The 24,274-nt window shown below is 39.4% G+C and overlaps 1 protein-coding gene across 7 annotated transcripts in view; it reads left to right on the top strand.

Moving 5' to 3' along the window:
- AHCTF1 (AT-hook containing transcription factor 1) overlaps positions 1–24,274 on the top strand; it is a 74,406-nt gene that overhangs the window by 46,395 nt on the left and 3,737 nt on the right. For 5 of the 7 annotated variants that reach the window (XR_004975011.1, XM_036354696.1, XM_036354698.1 and 2 more), the window contains 9 exons: positions 193–343; positions 1,987–2,094; positions 3,893–4,085; positions 7,597–7,800; positions 8,419–8,812; positions 10,527–10,650; positions 13,566–13,645; positions 16,785–16,993; positions 18,481–20,287. Coding sequence is in view for 6 of the 7 variants with exons in the window: in XM_036354696.1 (XP_036210589.1) it covers positions 193–343; positions 1,987–2,094; positions 3,893–4,085; positions 7,597–7,800; positions 8,419–8,812; positions 10,527–10,650; positions 13,566–13,645; positions 16,785–16,993; positions 18,481–20,287 (3,270 nt within the window). In the remaining variant the exon portion in view is untranslated. Of the gene's footprint in view, positions 1–192; positions 344–1,986; positions 2,095–3,892; positions 4,086–7,596; positions 7,801–8,418; positions 8,813–10,526; positions 10,651–13,565; positions 13,646–16,784; positions 16,994–18,480; positions 20,288–23,927; positions 23,960–24,274 lie in introns of all 7 variants that reach the window. The other 2 variants (XM_036354699.1, XM_036354697.1) reach the window with 2 other exon arrangements.

Below are 24,274 nucleotides of genomic sequence, written 5' to 3'. Positions count from 1 at the left end.
CAACTTTTAGAAAACATGTAACTTTCACCATCTTCTAAAAGCCCAAATAAATTTCTACATAGATGTTATTAAAACAAATGCAATTTTAACCAAACTCTTGTGATCTGTTTTTCCAGCACTCTTTTATATTAGTCTTCTATTAAAGTCCTGGTGTTAGAGATTAAATTGAATTCTAAATTTTTCATTTTACAGTTTCTCGGCCCAAACCATTATCAGCAGTTCCAAAGCGAGCTGTAATAGGGACTGTGTTAACAAGGTCTACTTTCATCCATAACGTGTTATCTAAAGTTGGAGAGGTTTGGAAAAGTGTTGAACCTAAAAATAGCACCTTAGCCTACAACAGGTATGTTTTACTTTCTATAGTCGTGTTACTTGTTAACCTTTCCTGGATATCAACAGCATTCATAAGCAGCCTTGGAGCTTATTATTGTATGTAAAAAGGAAAAACTCTTGCTATTAGCTACTTTGTTATAAGAAAAATGTATGTTCATTGGTATATATATATACACTTATTTGTCTATATAAAAACCTAAGTGTCTGTCCGACCAGTAGCTATGATGCACACTGACCAACAGGGGCAGACGCTCAATGCAGGAGCTGCCATAGCACTTACTGGCCATTTAAAAATAAACAGCACTGCAGACCTGGTGCCAAAAAACAACATTCAGCTTCCCCCAAGTGGGACACAGGCCCCATCACCACCCTGGAGCCACAGCCCACCAAATCACAGCCGACGCTGCCAAGACCGCATGACCCAAAATGCTGCTCACAGCCTGGTCCGGAAATGGTTGCTGTGTTCACTGGGTAATGACATCACATAGCAACACCTGGTTTCCTATCCCTAGTGACTCCAAGGGCAGCGGTTCTCAACCTGTGAGTTGCGACCCCTTTGGGGGTCGAACGACCCTTTCACAGGGATCGCCTAACACCATCGGAAAACACATATATAATTAATTACATATTGTTTTTGTGATTAATCACTATGCTTTCATTATGTTCAATTTGTAACAATGAAAATACATCCTGCATATCAGATATTTACATGACGATTCATAACAGTAGCAACATTACAGTGATGAAGTAGCCACAGAAATAATGTTATGGTTGGGGGTCCCCACAACATGAGGAACTGTATTAAAGGGCCGCGGCCTTAGGAAGGTTGAGAACCACTGCCTTGGAGTTTCTTCAGGCCAGGAACACAACTTGCTTCATAGCCAGGTGCAAACATTTTACACTTTAACCAAATGTTTGAAGCGTTTTCCTTTGCCTCATCTCATTTGATCCTCACAGAAGTCCTGGAGTGGGTAGATAGGAGACTCGGTGGAGTCCTTTTTTTTTTCATTAACCGGAAAATGGAGATTTAGAAAGCTTAGAAACTTGACCTGACTGAAAAGAAGTAAGAAATGGTGAACCTTGAAAATGACTTCAGGTTTTCTCACTGCACAGAATATAGTCAAACACTGCTGCAGTTCAATATTTTACCCTTTGTTCTCCCTGTGTGATCTACAATAATAATCTGCTTCATGTTGATAGTTACTGCTGTGTTGCTGACAATTACCTGAACGAGAAGTTGGGGTGCCTCACTGGGCTGGAAAAAGTTTAGCTAAATCAGAAAGCAGGTCTAATTAAGCAAGTTTATTCTACATTTATAAAAGGCTAAGATGACTCATGCATGATACATATAAAGCTCTCGCTGGCGACAATCGCATGCATGTGTTTCAATCTGTCATTGTTGATCATGAATTTGGTTGACACTTCTATTATAAAGAAAGGGCAAATAGCAACATTAAAATATTTCTTCTAATTAATTTCCTTTCAATGTGCACAAATCCATGCACCAGGACACTAGTTTGTAAATAAACAGAAATGTACAGAGTAAAAAACAAAAGCCGTCCTCTCCCATCTAATCCTACCTTTTTACAGCATTTTTAATTTAATGTTCCTTGTAATACATAATCAAAAGCTACATTTTTATTTTCTTTGTAGTCCTAGAATAGAAGGACCATCTCCTGTAGTGTGTTCTCTCCCAGATTCAGAGCTGCCTGGGGCATTTGTTGGAACACCAATTTTAAAAGCATCACAAAAAGTTTCTAGGTAAGAATTTATTAAATCTTTTCTTTTTCCTTTTGTTAATCCTCATCCAAAGATACTTTTCCATTAATTTTTAGAAAGAGTTAAAGGGAGGGCGAAAGACAGAGAGAAACATTGATGTGAGAGATTGGTTGCTAAGTGTTATTTTATGTAATTTATATTTTGTGTATGACCTAAAATGCATTACTTATTTGGATCATGGTCAAAAAGTTGAGGAAATCCTAAGACTTAATGCAATAATTGACATTTTCTTTAGAAAACTTAATTGAAAATTAGTTTTTTTGATAGTGTTATAGTATAACTGGAGCGTGTTTTTTTAGTATAACTCTTGGTAGTATATGAATTTGGCTTTTACTTAGGCAGGCGCTGGTGCCATTTGTCGCATAAGCCCTGCTTTTGAAAAGCAATCATTCCTAAATAGGCATCTAAAACATAAGTGTTAGCACAGTGCAAAGCGTTTTACAAAATATCTATTTGGGCCCTGTCCAGTGTGCCAATGGTCAAGGGCATGTACCTTCATTGCAGGTTCTTTCTTCACCCTGGTTGGGGGTGTGTGTGGGATACAATCAGTTGCTGTTTCTCCCTCTCCCTCCATCCCTCCCTCCCACTCTCCAAAAAACAATGGAAAAAATATCCTCGGGTGAGGATTAACAAAAAATTTATTTGGGGGTAGCTCAATGTAAAAGTGAGTAAATAGTTTACAGATATAGAATTTGAATACAAATGAAGTAAGAAAAAAATGTCAAGCAACCTGATTTACATATTGTTGTTTAATGGAAATCTCAAAGCTGTGTTAGTATAAAATAACAAGTAGAGAGACCATGTATTAAGAAACATGCTTCTTGCCCTGGCCGGTTTGGCTCACTGGATAGAGCATCAGCCTGCAGACCAAAGGGTCCCAGGTTCGACTCCGGTCAGGGCACATGCCCGGGTGTGGGCTCGATCCCCAGTAGGGGCCATGCGGGAGGCAGCCGATCAATGATTCTCTCTCATCATGGATGTCTGTCTCTCTTCCCCCACCCCCTTCCTCTCTGAATGCAATAAACATATTTTAAAAAAACACACACAAAAAAACAGAAAAGAAAAAAGAACAGTGCCTCTTGTAAGTACGCCTGCAGAGGGTGGTAGGCCCCGAGCACCGGCTGCCTCTGTTGTCTGCCCTCCATAGTGAAGAGCACGTGTGAGACGGGACAGGAAGGCGGAGCAGCTGGTCCTGTTCATTTCTGGGCACCAAAACTTGCTGCCTTCCCAGGGGTTCTCTGTGGAGCAGCAGGCACTTGGGAGAGTAAGAGCTCTTTTTTTGTTGGTCAGTCTAGTCTTTATTGTGATGAGAACCATAAAGGTAGAATAAGCCAGTATTCATTATGTACATTATAAGTAGGTGAAATGAATTGTAGCAAATAGATTGCTGGGTAGTATTGCCCTATTTTTTTATATATATTTTAATGTTTTAAATCATTAGCAGTTCGTCTTCATTTGAAAAAATAGATACCTGGCAAATAGTGGGGGCTTAGTAAACACTGGTAAAAAAGGGAGGGAGGAGGACTAGAATTCCCTTTTTTTAGATCAATTATCTAAAATTCTTAATTCTCTATTTTGCTACTGAATCAATACTCTGACATTTTAAGCATGCATCATTAATGTACTTGACTGAATTTATATTTAATGCAGTTTATCATATTTACCAGTGAATGTAAAAGCCTGAGTAATTAAATGGGTTACTAAATTCTGTCGTTTCCTTAGTATAACTCAATAAACAAATTACAGGGTTTTTCTACTCATGTATGTACTCTGATTACAGACTGCTGGATTTGGTTGTGCATCCTGTTCCCCAGCTTTCTCAGTGTTTGGGGTTTATTCAGCAAACCCCCACCAGATATCCTTTGTACCTAACACCTAGCTCATCGTCAGTAAGTTCACCAATAAAAGGATCACATCAGAATACCTCCAGGGCTTCAGAATTACATTTACTTGAAACTCCTGTTGTCGTGAAGGTGAGTATTCCATACCTAGCATTCCTAGTGAAGCTAGAAAGTTATTTTTAAGTAGCAGGGAGAAATAGCTACTTATAACTGATATTTCTGAATGATTGATGATTTAAGCCTTTATTTCCCTCTTTTTCTTTTTGTGGATATCTTTCCCAAATGCTTTCTTTACTTTTACATCTTCTTAATAGAATTTGCTGAATTTACCCTTTGTGCTTAAATGGCTCTATACTCAAGGTTAACAGTTATTATATTGTTGTCCTGAAAGGCTCTTTGTGATCCTTATAAATTGGCCTGTATTCTTTGAAAAATGCCTTCACATTCTTGGGTTTACTGTCTTAGTTTTTAAATTCTATTTCTTATTCCCTTTTGCTATTATTCCATCAAATGCTTTTTAGTTCTTAGATTTATTAATTTAATTCTCTGGCTCCTTCAATGCAACTGTAAATGTTACTTTTTTCTACTAATAGGTATCTGTCTTTAAATTGCCTCCACCCTCTCTGACAAATTACTAGCTGAGAAACCACAAAACTAAGCGTATGATGACTGGTAACAGTGATCTTCTACCTTCATCTTGTCAAAATGTGTTTACATATGTTATCCCCTCGCTCAGCTGTGGGCAAACTACGGCCCGCGGGCCGGATCCAGCCCGTTTGAAATGAATAAAACTAAAAAAAAAAAAAGACCGTACCCTTTTATGTAATGATGTTTACTTTGAATTTATATTAGTTCACACAAACACTACATCCATGCTTTTGTTCCGGCCCTCCGGTCCAGTTTAAGAACCCATTGTGGCCCTCGAGTCAAAAAGTTTGCCCACCCCTGACCTAGCTCCTTGTCCAGTGTTCTAGATCTAATCCTAGGATCTTTTCTCTCTTTTTTTTCTTTTTTATTGTTCCTTGATATCTAGCATTGTAATGAACCAGGGAATTGCTTTATTTTTCAAATTGAGTAAAAGATACTTTGGTAAATGCTTATCCTAAAGTAAGTTCAAAAGGATTACTAAGACTATTAAATTCCTGATATTTAATATCCAGTACAGTATTTCTAACATTTTTTTCTTCAAAAAAACAATCAAATTTTATACTGTCTGCAGCTAGGTTTAAATGAAATAAAATCAAGATAATTTTGTCCCTGCTGCCAAAAACAGTCTAGGGGAAAAAAATCAATATAATCTTGTAACAGATTTAATTGGGGATAATTTGTTCACTAGTTCTTTAGAGAAGTTAAGTGAAGGGATTATTTCTAGTAAATATTTTCTATGCTAATTATTTTTATTCATTATAATTTTTATAAATAATTTAGGTACTGTTGGATTCTTAATTCAGTCTCATTAATTTAGATTAGATTGCTATAATTAAGCTAGAATTCTGTTCATTGATACTATCTCTTTTATCTAAAGCAGTAGTTCTCAACCTTCTGGCCCTTTAAATACGGTTCCTCATGTTGTGACCCAACCATAAAATTATTTTCATTGCTACTTCATAACTGTAATGTTGCTACTGTTATGAATTGTAATGTAAATATCTGATATGCAGGATGGTCTTAGGCAACCCCTATGAAAGGGTCGTTCAACCGTCAAAGGGGTCTTGACTCACAGGTTGAGAATCGCTGATCTAAAGTTTTCTAAACAGTCCTAGCCAGTTTGGCACAGTGGATAGAGCATCAGCCTGCAGACTAAAGGGCCCCAGGTTTGATTCTGGTCAAGGGCACCTGCCCAAGTTGCCGGCTGGATCTCCAGTAGGGGGTGTGCAGGAGGCAGCCAATCAATGATTAGCTCTCATCATTGATGTTTCTCTCTCTCTCTCCCTCTCCATTTCTGAAATAAAAATATATTTTAAAGTATAAAGTTTTCTTAACAATAGTAAAATAATTTCTCTGATCTATGCACTTTATTTTTAAGTTGACTTTATACTTTGAACAACCAAGGCCTTTAGAATGATTATGGATGCACTTTTATGTTTTGTAGTCTTACATATAGAATGCTCTGAATAGAATTTTACATTTTCTTTCCAGTAATCCTATCTAATAAAAGAGAAACACGGTAATTGGCGTACGACCGCTACCCTTCCCATTGGCTAATCAGCGAGATATGCAAATTAACTGCCAGCCAAGATGGCTGCCAGCAGCCAGGCAGCTTGAAACTAACATGAGGCTTGCTTGCTTCAGTGACAGAGGAAACCCACGTTCCCCGCCTGCCTTGCCGGCCTCTGAGCCTGGAGTTTGAAACATTGTAACAAATATAGAAGCTAAACAAAACCCCAGAAACCTGCTTTCAGCGAGCCGGGATCTCAGAGCTAGAGTTATACATTGTTTCGATTATAGAACCGAAACAAACCAGATACCTGCTTTCAGCAGTGGAGGCCTAAGAGCTGGAGCCTCAGAGCTAAAGCTGGCCCAGAATAAAAAAGAAAAAGAAAAAAAGGAGCGGTTGGGAGCTTCCGTCACCCGCCAGCCTGAAAACAGCCCTCAGCCCCTCACCCAGACTGGCCAGGCACCCCAGTGGGGACCCCCACCCTGAAGGGTGTGTGACCAGCTGCAAACAGCCATCATCCCCTCACCCAGGCTGGCCAGGCACCCCAGTGGGGACCCCCACCCTGATCCAGGACACCCTTCAGGGCAAACCAGCCAGCCCCACCCATGCACCAGGCCTCTATTCTATATAGTAAAAGGGTAATATGCCTCCCAGCACCGGGATCAGCGGAGCCGAGAGGCCTCCCGGCACCGGGATCAGCGTGACAGGGGGCAGCGCCCAAACCCCCTGATCGCCCTGCAGCTCTGTGTGTGACGGGGCAGGGCCACAACCTCCCTATCCGCCCTGCTCTGTTCCTGACAGGGGAAGGCGCCCCAACCTCCTGATCAGCCCTGCTCTGTGCCTGATACGGGGGAGCTCCCCAACCCCCTGATCGACCCTGCTCTGTGCATGACAGGGTACAGAGCCCCAATCCCCCGATGGGCCCTGCTCTGTGCGTGACAGGGGGCAGCGCCCCAACCCCCTGATTGGCCCTGCTCTGTGCGTGACGGGGTGGCGCCGCAACCTCCCCATGGACCCTGCCTTGAGTGTGACAGGGGGCGGTGCCCCAACCCCCCAATCAGCCCTACCCTGAGTGTGACTGAGGGTGGCATCGCAACCTCCCAATCCGCCCTGCTCTGTGCATGACGGGGCGGCGCCCCAACTCCCCAATCGGCCCTGCTCTGAGCCCGACCAGGGGCTGCACCTAGGGATTGGGCCTGCCCTCTGGCACCCTGGAGCAGGCCTAAGCCAGCAAGGCGTTATCTCCCGAGGGGTCCCAGACTGCAAGAGGGCACAGGCCAGGCTGAGGGACCCTTCCTTCCCGCCCCCCCCCCCCCGAGTGCACAAATTTTTGTGCACCGGGCCTCTAGTCTATAATAAAACTTATTATGTGTTTATTTGAGATGAGAATTTGGCCACCATTGTGGTTCAGTTGACCCTATCTATCCTTATGTATCTGCCTGTTATAGACACTAATGGTGGATTTCCATTTACTCTTTGTCATAGAAAGCTAAAACTTTGGCCATGTCAATTACTTCCTCTGGATTTGCCGGGTTCACTCCTCAATCCATCCTAAGGTCTGGTCTTCGATCAACACCTTTAGGGTCTCCCTCTCAGTCACCTGGAAGGTCTCTTACTCCTCCATTACGACTTAAAGAAACTAGAATTTCATTCATGGAAGATGGCATGACCACAAAATGGACTTCTGGAGTAAGTTTGATAATATTTGAAACAAAAAGGCAGTTCCCACAAGTAAAAAGTTAGATATATCATTTTAATAATACCACTGTAGATTTTTGTATACAATCTTGCAGATAGTCATGAAATCAGAAAACATTAGTTCAGAAAGAAACTAGGATTTTGCCGAAGCCAAACCCATCATTTACAGGCGGAAAAGGTAGGGCTTACGAAGCACCAAATAAATTGCTGGCAAATAGCTATTTGGTGTCAGAAATGGGACTTAGAACCAAGACCTAATTTTTAGCCCATGTTCGTTTGTTTTTTAACCTGTATTGTTTTGCTTCTCTTATTAAGTTCCTAATCGATTGTCTATTTAGGAGGATATATCTTCAGAATTCCACTGTGGGTTGTTAATAGGAACCCAATTGATGATTATTGTCATCTTGCCTGTTAAAGTCTTGGAAATACTGATTTTTAATTAGAGAAACATTAACAGTCATTAAACTTCAATCATGTATCTGAAAGAATGGATTTAGAATACATGAGTTTTGATTAAGATGGAAAGGGTGGGTAATGATTGGCATTAATAGCTTTGAATTGACTGATTTTTACTAGTAAAATTATGTTTCAAAACCTTTTACTTAACAGGCTGCAGATGATAGCAAAACAAAAGCATTTGTGACCAGACCTTTCTACAAATGTGGAATTCCAGGAGACACGGAGTGGCTGGCGAACAAAGATAAGACCTCTTTTTCCCTGAATGGCCCTGAAATGGGCCCTCAAGAAATGGACGTGAGGTCAGAAAACACACCTTCACAGAGTTTGGAGAAACTGGATGTGAGCAAAGAAAACAGCAATGTTTCCACCGAGTCACTGGAGTACCAAGACGCCCCATCGCCAGGAGAGTTTGAACATGTCATGGCTGTTAAGCCAGCCGGTGCTTCCACTGGACTGATGACTAAGCCAGCTGAAACGACTGAGAAGGACAATGATAAAGATGTGTGTGAATCAGTCACTCCTCTAGACCTGGAGAAACCAACAGGTAAGAACTCATTTCCAAGTATTCAAAATGGCTACTGATGTCCCTCATTTGTAATAGAATTTTTTTCACGATAAAAAAGCACATGACACAATAAACACATCTTATTCTTTCCACTTAACAATAGGTATGAGATGTGAGGGGAGAAGTACTTGTGTTCCTTTTTGGGGGAAAGGGGAGAAGAACAGTAATGTTTAAGGAAGAAATGTTAACTCTCAGTCCGACTTAAGGCCTTATAACTATGAGAAATAATACTAACTTTAGATGAGATTGCTATTAACAATTTTTAACTTATCCAGCAAATCTAAAAAGCTGCTCTAGAACCAGGAAGCTCTTTCTACTCTTTCTCCATCCCTACCTCCAAAATAATCACTGGATGATCAAAATAAATGTACAATGGCCCGTGAATTTATTGTCTTTACTAGAGGCCCCATGCACAAAATTCGTGCAAGAGTAGGCCTTTCTTCCCCCGGCTGCCGGCATCGGCTTCCCTCTGGCACCCGGGACCGTGCTTCCCTCGTAGCCCTGGCTTCGTCGGGAAGGTTGTCTGGAAGGATGTCGGTCTAATTAGCATGTTATGCTTTTATTATTATAGTCATCTATCAAAAAAATTGTAAGCCCCTAATGTATGTGCAACAAGTGTGTGTGTGCTGGGTGTTGTTGAGGTGAGGAAAGTGGACATGGGCATCTGCTCCCATGTCATTTAGAGCCTAGGGGGCTGTGAAAACAAACAAGCACTTGTGGTTCGATAGTGATAAGCCAGGGGGCCACCAGCGAGGGGAAGGGTAGACTTGGTGGACAAGAAAACTTGTTTTCTTTTTATTTCTGAACCCTGCACAGTTGTATCAAGCTTTTTAAAGGTAACTCCTACTTTTAAATCTGTAAAACCAGGTACTTTTATGAAAATCAGGGTCATAGTGATTTCTTTTGGGGAATATTTCCTGCCTGAGCTGAACTAAGGTTTCTGAGTCCAGTGAAGTTTGGGCTATGATGTCATTTTTTTTCCAGTATGTGTTTATTGATTTCAGAGAGAGGAAGGGAGAGAGAGATAGAAACATCAGTGATGAGAGGGAATCATCGATGGACTGCCTCACGCATGCCTCCTACTGGGGATTGAGCCCACAACCCTGGCATGTGCCCTGACTGGGAATTAAACCGTTCATGGGTTGATGCTCAACCACTGAGCCACACTGGCCAGGCTGTGATGTCTTTAATAACCAAGCCTTTAGTAGTTGCTCTCAGGATTTAGTATTGTTTTTTCATAAACAGCATATGTCTGGAAGTTTGCATTACTCTTTTCATATAATGTATTCCACTAAAATAATTTGAAAGGTAAGTATTAGGCTCTTAGCTCAGTTACTTAACTAGGTTTGTGACCTGGGATAAGCAGTATAACTATATGCTTGTTTTTTCATCTTTAAAATGGGGATAATAGTACTGCCACTTTAAATATTGAGGATTAAGTGAATTACATCTAAAACACTTGTAGCAGTGGCTGTTAAGACAAATGTGAGAAATGGTAGATTAAAGGGGGTGAGGAAGCTCTTGGGATGCAGAATTAGAAGGAACTGTTGTTGGTAGTCTAATGTCAAAGGAGCGAGCTACACATACAGAGAGCAGACCTGACAACTTGTTGAAAAGTAGAGTCCCAGACCATGAGTAATTGCAAAACATCAACACAGATAATTGTAAATATTCTTAACTGTGTGGTTTACAGGCCCTTTAGAAGATGGAGAAACAAAGGCTGTCTTAGTTGCAGAAGAAGCACTTTCAGTATTAAATCACTCAAGCCCTATTCAAGGGGCTGACACTTCTCTTGGTGTGCCATTAACCCGTGAAAGGTAAGTGTGTAGGGGAAATTTCACATATTCATGTTAAATGGAACTGAACCAGTAAAACAGTCTATGCATAGGTCAACTCTTACTTACATTTTTGACATTTCTATATTTGGTAATGTTTTCTGTTATGAAAGAAGTTCATTTGTACAATTGTGTGCTATTTAGTAGCTTTATGAAAACTTAGAACAATACTCAACATTTCCTGAATATATAGAGACATACTTGATGGGTTGAGGTAGAACTCATAGTCTTTGGTGGTCCTATTTTTTGTGGAAGACCAAGAGTTTCATTCCCAGTCCCTTCTGTTTTCAGTGGTTTCCCGATGGTCAGGGGTGAGGTTCCCATAGCACCAAGGTGAGCATCGGGAGATGGCGCAGAAACAGTTTTGTTCCCTACCATTGGATGGATACAAAACTCGAGCCAAGTTTTGTTTTTTGATGACACGAAGTGTTATGCTCCCACTTAGTTTTGTTTAGCCCTTGCACATTTAGGAGATGTGCTGGATGATGTAGGGCAGTGCTACTCAAGTGTGGTCTGATTGATGCCAATTTCCAAACAGTTTATGGCCCACAAAAGATAAGCAGTCAGTACAGCCTTCACCAGGTAGGTTAGCTGGTTGGAGTATCGTCCCATGCACCAAAAGGTTGCGGGTTCGATACCCCGTTGGGGCATGTATGGGAGGCAACCGATCTATGTTTCTCTCTCTTTCTCTCTAAAATCAATAAACATACCATTTAGGTGAGGATTAATATATATATATTAATATATATATATATTAATATATATATATATATACACACACACATACATACACACACACACGTACATACATATATATACATGTGTACACCACTTTGTTGAAAGTTAGCTGAACTAATCAGTGAATTGATTCAGCTTATGACACAGCTCCTTATTTCATTGCAAGATTGGACACATTGCACATCAGCACTAATAACAACAGTGACACCATTGTACAGGATTCCAAAAATGTTGCAGTTTCAGTTACTAAGAAGTAGTATGAAGCCCTGGTCTAGTAGCTCAGTTGGTAAGAGCCTCATACCGATACGCAAAGTTGCAGGTTCGAGCCCGGTCAGGACATATACAAGAACCAACCAGTGAGTGCATAAATAAGTAGAATAACAAATAAATGTTTTCTCTCTCAAAAACCAATTTTTTTCAAGAAAATGGGGTGGGAAAGGTAGTAACATTTACTAAGCTTAACCACATAAAACATAACTTACAACATTATAAATGGCTTTGTAAGTCCTAAGAGTGACTTCAGAAAGCACTCACAGAGATCAGCATCATAACAGTGGCCTCTCACACATTCAACTCGGTCATGTGCTTCTTTTCTGAAACAAGAAACCCTGATCAGCTGGGATCTTTGCCAAGCCTTCATGCAAAAAGTGGGAGAAAACAATATGAAAGGATTATCCAGATTTGTTTTATTAATTCAAATATTTTTTTAATTTAATGAAAACTAATATTTCTTGCAAATGGGTTTGATGGATAACAATCACAAAACAAAGAGCATTCACATGATAAGAAACTTTAGTCTTACCAGGGGGGTGAGGGCATGAGTGGGTGGGGTGGGGAGGGGCACTGGGGGGAGAAGGACACATATGTAATACCTTAAGAAAGAAAAAAAAATGTTTAAAAAAAAACACTTTAGTCTTCAGTGAGCTAGGTGAATAGTCTCATTCTTGGCAAGCTAGTTCCTTTTTAAACAAACAAATTTAGTTGTTGATTCTTATTCTTACTATAAACATTGTGATTGTAGTAAGTATACAAATGTAACTATAAATAAATGCGTAATTTATTTTAATAATTATGTCTTTCCTGCCAGAAGCCGGTCCATCCTTGCTGCTTGACACAGTCGCTGCAGGGAAGAAACATCTGCACAGCATATGTTTCAAGGGACCTGGCGTATATGGCATACTGTTCTTAATATGTTTGCTCCCCTTCTTGGCGCTATGTTTTAACCAAGGTCACCTCTCCGAGAAAGGTTGTTTCCCCAGGTAGGGATTTTTCCCTGAATTTAGGGAGGGAATAAAACCCCTTAACTAAGTGCCAGGCGGGTAATTAATCACTTTAACTATGAACAATTACGCTTAAGCTACATAATCTTACTCCCTGGAATGGAGATAAGAAACATCCTAACCTTTGGAATAGAAATTGATAGGATTAAAATCAACTGGTATAAATACAGATACAAGACAATAAAAAAACAGAACCTGGCTACACAGAACTTGGCTGGAGATCCTGGCTAGAGATCCTGGGTAGGCTGCTGATCAACTGAACGCTCTCTGTCATTCCTTCTTCGCTGACTCCGTCCACACCTTCGGGAACCCCTGGACCTGCTGGGGTTGGACCCCAGCACTTTCCCGTTTCTAAAAATCAGCATGCTTTAGTTGGGTTTGGCAGGGGAGGCCAGCTCGGAATAGGAAGGATCACTGTCAGCATATTTCCAAAACTTAATTTTATGAAGTGGAGTAAATAATGCAGATCCCATTAGTTTTCCATTCTGAGTTATTCCTTAATCTTAGCATTAAAATACTGAACCTCCTTCTCCTGAGTGTAGAGGAAATGTCCCATAATATTTGACAGATTTATTTGGAAAACATGGCCACCAGTAATTAAAAATTGGTATAAGTGCAATTTGTTCCGAGCAACATTTTAAAATCATTTTGCTTGTAATTTAAGGCCATGTCATTATTGCCAATAAAGTGAAATATTGGAAAGTGGGAGAAACAAATAATAGCATAAATCACAAATTTTATAGAAGTTCAAAGTGAACTTACTAATTTCTCTGAACCTTGGTTTTTATCAGCAATATGACAAATAGGAAAGGGAGTAGGATTTAAAGCATATTAGAGCAAATGGGATCTTCTCACAAATACATATTTCTTTTTCTAAAGGAAAGCCCTCACCCCGAAGTCCAAGGTACCAATTTCAGACGAAGTATCAGTTGGAACCTGCACCTCTACAATTAGAGCAGGTAATGATGAATGTTTGTATTATTTTGACTTAGAATTATTTCATTTTGGTGTTTTGATAAAGGGATCTATTCTTAGAACCAATGAATCTGTCATCCAGATTTGTTTATCTCAGTTTTTAACCTCTGGTGTGCGTGGTGTCTGAAGGTATCTCAGCTATGAAAACCGTGGGTTGCTTGTAATGCACTCTGTGATTCTAACAGTGGAATCTTAGAACGCTTTTTGTGGACTGTTTTCCTTCAAAACATCAAAGAAGAGCGATCTAAGGTACCAATCCCCACCCAGCCAGACTGCATGCCTGCTTCTTAATCTTCTGGGACTCACATCTACATAGGGCAGCTTCCTTTTTCCTGAAATTTTTTTCCATATGCCTATTTCCCCCACATGTTGAAAGAGGAAGGGGAGATAAATATCGCTAAAGAGTACAGAGGCTTGAACCAGATTGCTTGGGTTCATAACTCAGTTCTGCACTTACAGTGTATAAGACTGGGCTATCCATTGTCTGTCTTTAAAATATTAATAGCTTTAAATGTTAATAAAAGCTCAATAAATGGTATCTGTTATAATTAACACTTTTTTAAAAGCAAATTTTTTCCACTTAATATGCTTAAGACAATTTTCGTTGTCATTAGTTTAGATTAATCTTGTCTTTTTTTTTTTCTTCTTCTTTTTAAAATATATTTTACTGAGTTTTTACAGAGAGGAAAGGAGAGAAATAGAGAGTTAGAAACATCGATGAGAGAGAAACATCGACCAGCCGCCTCCTGCACACCCCCTACTGGGGATGTGCCCGCAACCAAGGTACATGCCCTTGACCGGAATCGAACCTGGGACCTTTCAGTCCGCAGGCCGACTGCTCTATCCACTGAGCCAAACCGGTTTCGGCAATCTTGTCTTTTTTAATGGTTATAATATATGTGGTAATATGGATGTTCTCTGGTATGCTTAACTAATTACTTATTGTTGAACATTTGAGCTGATCACCATTTTTGTTTTGCTGTTTCATTTCTGCAGTGAATATTCTTGTGTGTATATGTTTGCCCATTATATATCAGTGTTTCTGTTGGGTAGCTTCCTAAACATGGATTTGCCAAGTCAAGGAGTAGGCACAGATTTTTAATACTTGGTTGTTTATGCTTTCAGACACTGATGATTAGAAGGTAGCGTGCATAGAAAGAAGCATGCAATGTATTTTCCCATTCCTCTTTGCCAAACTGGTGAAAAACTTTTTCCTTTTTTATAAGCAGTCTTTGTATATTAACCCATTATCTGTGAAATGTGTAAAATGCTTTTTCCTGGTTGGTTGTTTTTGTTGTTGTTGTTTATCCTCACCCAAGAATATTTTTTCCATTGCTTTCCAGAGAGAGTGGGAGGAAGGGAGAGAGAGAAAAATCGATGTGAGACACATCAAATGGTTGCCTCCTACACCAGACCAAGGTGGGAATGAACCTGCAACCCAGGTACATGCCCTTGACTGAGAATTGAGCCCGAGACCCTTCATTGCATGTGGCAGCACTCTAACCACTGAGAACACTGGCCAGGGCTACACTAACTGATTTTTTAATTTAGAATTTGGTATCATTCACAAACACCAAATCCAAATATGGTTTGCATGCACTAATGACAAAATTTTGGCAGAGAGGAAGGTGAAAGAATAAGGAAGAACTTATTTTTAATGAGCTTCCCACCCCCAAGTTATTATTTTTTAAGTGGTGAAGTATATTTGTCGCCATTTGGGTGCTTCCTGCTAAAAGAAAGATATCTATGTAGTCCTTTTCATAGCTTGGTTAAAGCCCAGATTTCATATCCCTCAATTCTATAATTACTCAACAAGGATAGCTGGTTATCTAAACTGGTGAGTATAATTTTCAGATTAATTTAATAAGAAACATCTGAGCTCCTCAAAACATTTATCATATTGATGTTTTACAATAAGTACAAAAATTATATTCCAGTTGAGAAAAAACAGTGATTTTTTTAAATATATTTTATTGATTTTTTACAGAGAGGAAGGGAGAGGGATGGAGAGTTAGAAACATCGATGAGAGAGAAACATCCATCAGCTGCCTCCTGCACACCCCCTACTGGAAATGTGCCCACAACCAAGGTACATACCCTTGACTGGAATCAAACCTGGGACCCTTCAGTCCGCAAGCTCATGCTCTATCCACTGAGCCAAACCAGTCAGGACAAACAGTGATTTTTAACTGTAAAATTTATCTAATGTGTTTTATCCTTGTGAAAAGCACATGTATTTTTTTAAAATATATATTTTATTGATTTTTCACAGAGCGGAAGGGAGAGGGATAGAGAGTTAGAAACATCGATGAGAGAGAAACATCGATCAGCTGCCTCGTGCACACTCCCCACTGGGGATGTGCCCGCAACCAAGGTACATGCCCTTGACCGGAATCGAACCCAGGACCCTTGAGTCCGAAGGCCGACACTCTATCCACTGAGCCAAACTGGTTAGGGCAAACAGTGATTTTTAAATGTAAAATTTATCTAATGTGTTTTATCCTTGTGAAAAGCACATGTATTTTTTTAAAATATATATTTTATTGATTTTTTTACAGAGAGGAAGGGAGAGGGATAGAGAGTTAGAAACATCGATAAGAGAGAAACATTGATCAGCTGCCTCCTGCACACTCCCTACTGGGGATGTGCCTGCAACCAACGTACATGCCCTTGACTGGAATCGAACCTGGTAGGGCCACATGTATTTTTTTAATATATATTTTTATTGATTTCAGAGAGGAAGGGAGAGGGAGAGATAGACATCAGTGAGGAGAGAGAATCATTGATCACACACTGCACACCCCACACTGGGGATCAAGCCCACAAACTGGGCATATGCCCTGACCAGGAATTTAACGGTGGTGACCTGGTTCATAGGTCGACTCTCAACCACCAAGCCACACCAGTCAGGCAGCACATATATTGTTTAAACTGAGTAATGAGATACTAAAGAAACAGGATTAACATGTAAATCCTTGTATATCAGTTTTGGCAGTATAAAAGTTTTTCAAGGAAATATTCTGAAGTACAGGGTAGCCTTTTCCCTCTGTTTGCTTCCCAAATAGTGTATATATTATTTTTTCAGTTTAAAACATGAAAGATGAACTCTCATTTTTCTTTCAGCTATGGCCGATGTCCTTGGTGATAGCGGAAGCTCTGGGCTCGTTACCTCTGAAAGTCCTGTTATCTCTGAACGTAGGCTTGACCAGGAAATAGCAGTGAATTTAGAAGAAGATCATGAAATAGAAGTTGATGCACTAAAAGAAAGTGTTGACTTACCAGAAGAAAAGCCTCCAATTTCTGACGATTCTCCTGATACTCAAAAAGTTCATGTAAAAAATTTTAATTTTTTAATTCTCTGTCGGTCTTTCTGTTTTGAGTTAGGTTTTAAGCCGTAGTTCTAACCTAATGTATTCATTTATTTGATTGTTATATAAAAACCTCTTTATAAAGATAGGTGTTTCAAGATATTTTGTGGCCTGTAAAAGAATACATCCTTTAAGTAAGAAATTATTTTTCTGGACCAAAGCCAAAAGGCTGTGTTAAAGAATTCACAATTTTAACAGTTTAATTTTTGCTTAGTATCTGGTTCAAATGGAAGTCCTTTTAGCCATAAGAAAGCACATCCTGGCTACTCCAAAGACAAGTATGACATTGAAACTATTCAGAGCATATATTTGAAAATAATTGAATATAGTTAAATAGATTTTTTTCCCCATGCGTACTTATGGGAGAATTGACAGATATACTCCAGGAAGGATTTATTTTTTTCTTGGTACTTAATATGACCTTTGGTTTCTAAAAATTCCAATTCTCTCCTATTATTGACAGGCAACTTTTATATGATAATTGAATTTAAGAAGGGAGAAAAGCAACTATTTTAATTATTTATAGAAATTTGGTTGTACAGTATTTGGAAAGTTTCTTAACTCATGAAATGTCATGGTTGTCCATATTCACTGTGAAATAGATGGACAAAGTCCCTATTCCTTTAGCGGGGAGGCGAAAAACTCGTGGGCATGGTGTTAGCGGGCATCCTCATTTCTGCGTATTTCCAGTCTGTCATCTCATTGAATGTTTGGGGAACGGGGAATGTCATTGTCTAGGTGGGTGGTAATGTTCTACCTCTTGGTCAGGAGATCTCTCTGTTACTTTCTACCTCCTCCTTTTTCTCCCCTTCCCTTACCAAAAGGTAAATGCAAGGACCATTCCTTCTTCCACCAAACCCTTGCAGGAGAGGGACTGAACTTGAAAGCCTTAGGAATTTCATGGTTTATGCAGCCCCAGCAAAGGGAAGAGGATTGAGTCTAGCCCAAGGGAGCTTATGTAGGTGAACTCTTCTTCAACCTTATGGGGATCATGCTGTTGAGAAGTGTGGCTAGCTAGGTAATTTGGGGATTATCATTAAAACACAGTTTGGGGGTTATTTCTTTTTCTCCAATTAATTTTTTCTTGGGTGAGAACAGAGTAAGTCCTTAATTATTCTCACAATTATTAGCATCATAATAATTTCAAGGTTTTGTTAATTAAAACTCTTTTTTAGCCAGGGAAATGTGGGTGTCTACTTTAATTCCAATCAGAATCTCAAGATCTTTTATTGTCTAGTTATTTTGACTAAGAAAGTCTGATTGCTTAAGTGGGTATTTTATAAAGTAAATCCATAAGTAGATGCCATGTCAAAAGTAGTTTATATTTAAAATTCATACATCAAGGGTGAAATGGTCATTTAAAAACATTATGTATCAAGTTTAAATAAATATATATATATATATATATATAAAAATTCTTTAACCAGTCTCTTATTTTTAATTCATTTTAGGTAATTGAAAATGAAAAGCTTGAAGTTCAAGACTCAGGACAAGAGGCTAAGAATCTTTCATTTAATGAGTATCCCTCAGGAACTCTTAAGCTTCAGTATAATTTTGAGACCATAGAGCAGCAGTTCTGTGACTTGCCTGATAGTAAGGACTCTGCTGAGTGTGGTGACGTTGCTGAAGTAGATGGGGAACTTTTTGTGGCTCAGAGCAACTTCACCTTGATACTGGAAGGTGAAGAGGAAGCTGAGACAGGTGATTCTGCAGCATCTAATGTGCTAGCTAAAGCAGCTAACACAGTAACTGATTCAAAACATGTACACACTGGGGAAAACGATGACCATGGACATGTTGCAAACTTGCCATCTATCATAACTAATGAACAGGAGTCCCAAAAGACAGAGGCCTTACCGTATGTGCCTGAACCAATTAAAGCAGCAGTAGCAGAAAATGTACTAGATGTAATTAAAGACACGAGAAGTAAAGACATTACTTCAGATACGATGGAACAGTCCATTCATGAAAACATACCTTTAATAAGCCAAAAGGTAAGGAGTTCCACCAAGTCAGTCAAATCTACATTGAAGACTGCTCAGGAAGCAAGTACAGTGACTATGAATGTTAGCCAAGTTAATGACATGACTCCATCCAGACCTCGAACCAGACGACAACGGACCCAAAGCCTGGATGTGAAGTCAGTGCAACAGGAAGAGTCAGCAGATGCTGCTCCTCCTGAGATGCTAGGACTGTCGGTTAGAAAGAAAGCTGGGAAAACAAAAGAAACGTCGGAGGCTTCGGAAAGTGCCTTTCCTAGTGTCAAAGAACCATCTCAGACCCAGCAAATACCTCAACAAGCTCTTACTCCTAAGAGAGGAAGGAGAAAGAAAGACACATCAGAGAGTCTTAATTCTGTGGAACAAGAATTACAGGTTACTCCAGGTCGGGTATTAAGAAGTTCAAGATCTCAGTTGTTGGAACCAGCAACCACAGAAACTTCTCTTAGAAAAGAAGTTAAGCTTTCATCTGTTACAAAAAAGACTCCTAAAAGAGTGAAAAAATCTGTAGAAAATCAGGAAAGTGTTGAAATTGTAAATGATCTGAAAACCAGTAAAGAAGCAAGTCCTCGCATAAGTAACAAAAGATTGAGACCTGCTAATTTAGAAACTTCTGAAAATACAGGACACGAGCAAGATGGGAAGTTCAGTGAACAGCAGCGGCCTGTCCAAGGGAGTAAAAGGGTTACAAAGAGAGACATTAAGGCATCAGATGTTAGAGAAGACTCTAAACTTGATTTATCTCCTTTGACTCTTCGAGCAGAAGGTGATGTACCTGCTACACCTAGGAAACGTGGTAGACCAAGGAAAATTAACCCATCACTAGATGTGGGACCCGAGGCTGTTAAGGAAGAGGACAGTCCTAAGAAGAGCAAAGTTCAGAAGAGATCTGCGAGAAACACCCCAGCTAAAAGTGACAATACTGAGGTTGGAAAACCAACTTTAGAAAAATCAGTTTTAGTGCCAAATGAGGAACTTGTTACAGTGATGAGTTCTAAGAAAAAGATTACAAAAAGGATTGAAAATCAAAGCCAAAAACGTTCATTACGCACAATACCTGAAAAATACATAGATGAAGACATGGCGCAGAAGGAACCCAAGGACCGAGAAGAAAAATTACTTGCCAAAACTCCTGTGACTCAGTTTTCCCGGAGCACAAGGACTAGGTCTAGCAAGGCCATTTTACTGCCAGACTTTTCTGCACCAGAAAATGAGTCTTTATTTTCTCCTGTGTCAAAGGTTTCAAGGAAAGATAAAGGTATGTTTATTTCTATTCAAAGTATAATTTTCATTTTATGCAGTCTTCAGTTTCAAATTGTTTTAAGCATGATTTGAGTTGATCCAGACTGTAATTGATTTTTGGGGGTTTTTGTTTTGTTAATCCTCACCTGAGGATATTTTTCCATTGATTTTCAGGGAGCGTGGAAGAGAGAGGGAAAGACAGAGAGAAACATCAATGAGAGAGACACACCGATTGGTTGCCTCTGGCCCAGGCCTGCAACCAACGTACATGCCCTTGATTGGAATCGAACCTGGGACCCCCTTTGGTCCGCAGGCTCTATCCACTGAGCCAAACCAGCTAGGCTTGATTATTTCTTCTAAAGATGATTCGTTGTTACAGGGAATCCCTCTCCTTCCAAAACACCAATTTTGATCTTCTAATAGTAAAATTTAAAGATTTTCTATTTTAAAGTTTATTTTCAGATTTAAGAATTTTCTGGTTCATCATAACCTTTTAAATCCTATAGCTCACTTGACTTGGGTTTAATTTTTTAGAACAAAATCATTTCTCTTTATTCTGCTTGTATAAGCTAAGTAACTTAATTTTAGTTTCTTGTTTTATTATACTTTTTTAAACGGCTGCATGTATTTTTAACATCAGTGAACACCCTATTATGGTTTCCTGATGCCGTGAGGAAAGCCAAGAGGAAGATAAGCCATTTAGAAATCTGCAAACTCATATCTTCAGCATTCAGTATGCAAAAACTGCTTTAAATATTTGAATTTTTGAGAAAGGAGACTTTTCTAAAAAATTGTATTTATGCACTCATTCGTTATATTTCTATAGCCTGAGTCCAGGAAATGGCCCTTTGCCATAGAATTGCTTATTAGTTCTAAAAATGATTTGAAGTTGTAGCAGGTCCTCCTCCCCAAATTATTTTAATTTTTAATTTTGGCAGTACTATATACAATTCAGTTTCTTCATGGTATTATGAAAATATGGTTATGCATATATTTTGCATGGAGGAGAATGAAAGGACAAAATGTGAGAGATTAGCTAACTTATTAAGGCTGCTATGTTCAAGTTAAAATGAAAAAACTACAGCAGTGAGCGTGGCAGAAGAATATTAACATAATTCTTTCATATTTTCCTCGTGACAAACAAAAATTGCAAGTTATTTTGGTATAGTATGGCAAATATATTAATACCTCTGATCTTTTGTTATCTTTACATAGTCATCTTCTATCATTTTCTGTAATAAAAATAATACATGCCTGCCATAGAAGATTAGAATTTAAACATAGATACTCTAGCCACCCAGAGTACCACTACCCACTGCTCACATTTTCTTATATATCCTTTCCGTTACTGATGTGTGTTTGTGTGTGTATATATATATATATACATATACATATACATACATATACATATACATATACATATATATATATATATATGTTTTTTTCTTTTTTTAAAAAAACCAATAAACTATGGTGTATGTGTATGTTTTGCTTCCTTTCCCACTTATTTCATGAGTATTTTCAGATACTCTTCTCTAAACTCTGAGTGAACATGGTTTTTGTATTTTTTTGGTTTGGTTCATACACAGTGATAGAGTCCATGTGTGGCATTTCATCTCCCTCGTGTGCCACAGGCTGCTTAACCATCTCCTGTTAGGTGTTTGAGTTTTCAGGTCTCCTGGTAGTCAGTCCAGTATTATCAACAGGTGCCGTTGGGATGAAATGATTCAGTGACAGATGAGGAATCTGGGCTGGGGTCTCTCGTTTCTGCCACGTCCTAGTGAGGCAGAAAGGTATTGGGCCTTTCTGAACCTTGTTTCCTCGCCGTTGCAGGGAAGGTGGGAATGCTGCCCTACAGGGCGCGTGTGAGTACTCGGGACTTAGCAGTTACACCCTTGGGTGCAGTCTCCGCTCTGCTTGGACCTGAGAGGATAGTTGCTAGAGTAGACTCTTAAGAACATGTCTCTCCCCTGTGCCTGTTTAATTGTATTTTTAAAGCTCCTTTAGGGAGGGATAGGAGGTTCAGAGAAGAGTGAATACAGAAATATTGGATTAGAAATTAATTTAGGTTACAGTTGAAAGCTGGAGGCTGTACTCTAGTGAAACCTGTCAAAGAATTTTATTTAGATGTGTCTTACAGCTAAAACAATGCGAAACTTGACATTTTAATACATTTTCTCCAATTTTCATTACTCATCTGATATTTAAGAAGGATCTGTTTATATGCCTGAGGCTATAGTAGGGGATACATTTTATCAATTTGATTCTCACTAAAACCCACTTAAGTATTTGAGGAAATTGAAGTTCAGTAAGACTGAGCGCCCCATCACCCAGGTAGTGAGTAGTGGTGTCTCGGAGCAGACTCCTGGCTGGTGAGAGCCCATTGTTTTCATGGTCCAGGATTGCCTGGCTTGCATAGCTTAGTGGTTGAGCATCCTACCTATGAACCAAGAGGTTCAATTCCTGGTCAGGGCACATGCCCAGGTTCGGGCTCTGTCTCCAGTGGGGGACATGCAGGAGGCAGTCCATCAATGATTCTCTCTCATCATTGATGTTTCTACCTCTCTCTCCCACTCCCTTCTTTTCTGAAATCAATAAAAGTATATTTTATGCCTGACCAGCATGGCTCAGTGGTTGAACATCGACCTATGAACCAGGAGATCATGGTTCGATTCCCGGTCAGGGCACATGCCTAGGATTCAGGCTCAATCCCCCAGAGTGGGGCGTGCAGGAGGCAGCTGGTCAATGATTCTCATCGTTGATGTTTCTATCCCTTTCTCCCTCTCCCTTCCTCTCTCAAATTAATGAAAATATATTTTAAAAAAATAAAAGTATAGTTTTTAGATTATTTTTAAAAAAATGTTCCAGAATTATCCGAGCCAGCCTTGGTGGGAACACTTTTACTACAGAGAGCAGAATTTGATATCTTATAGAACTCTTGATTATCCCAGTAAATGAAGCAACATTAAAGTATATAATCTGATAATTTTATTTCGAAGATTTGTTAATTATATATATATTTTTTTAATATATTTTATTGATTTTCCACAGAGAGGAAGGGAGAGAGATAGAGAGTTAGAAACATCAATGAGAGAGAAACATCGATCAGCTGCCTCCTCCTGCACATCCCCCACTGGGGATGTGCCCGCAACCCAGGCACATGCCCTTGACCGGAATCAAACCTAGGACCCTTCAGTCCGCAGGCCAACGCTCTATCCACTGAGCCAAACCGGTTTCGGCATATTCTTAAAATATTAAAAGCAACATCTATAAAGCACTTACCGAATGCCTCACATTGTTTTTAATCTTCACAAATAACTTTATAGAAACTGAGGCACAGAAAAGTCTCAGTAACTTAACTTTGGCCCCACAGCTAGTAAGTCCAAAGCTGGGCTTTCATTATGGCAGACTGGCTAAGCGACACCATGCCACTTGCACAGTTACATTGCTAATTGCCGTTACTATGGAAACCCTATGGTTAAAAAGCAGAATCTGAGACTCAGTCCGATGTTTTTAATTACATATTCTAAACCAATTCTTAATTAAATCATTTTTATCTATCTGTGGAATAGCTTCCTATCAGCTTTTAAAATGTCTTCTCTCTGCTTGCCTTTTCTTTTTATGATGTGGACTTTCCTGTTCTTCCCCTTGACTAGAACAATTAACTGAGCATGAGCTGGAAGGAAAGGTTTGAATTCTTCTTTGTAAATATAATTACTTTTGTAAATAAAAACCTTGTGTCTGGAACAGTAGGAATTAATGAAGCAAACTAGCCCAGGTTACATGTAAGAATGCTGTTTCCCGCCTCGGAATGTGTGAGGAGCCGTAAGGATGAAAGCTAGTGTAATACTATTTTGTATCTGCTTTACGCCCTGTTTTCACATTATGGCATTTAGTTTGCAGCGTTAACTATTCCTGAACATTAATTATGCAAATGATGGTGGGATTTTTACTGTCATTTCTCTCTGGGTACTAAGTTATGGTACTAGTGTTTTCTGTTTGG

This window comes from Myotis myotis, unplaced genomic scaffold, assembly GCF_014108235.1.
Source record: "Myotis myotis isolate mMyoMyo1 unplaced genomic scaffold, mMyoMyo1.p scaffold_m19_p_21, whole genome shotgun sequence".
Lineage (NCBI taxonomy): Eukaryota > Metazoa > Chordata > Mammalia > Chiroptera > Vespertilionidae > Myotis > Myotis myotis.
The sequence above is the reverse complement of the archived record's forward strand: the minus strand, read 5'-3'. Positions and strand labels throughout refer to the sequence as shown.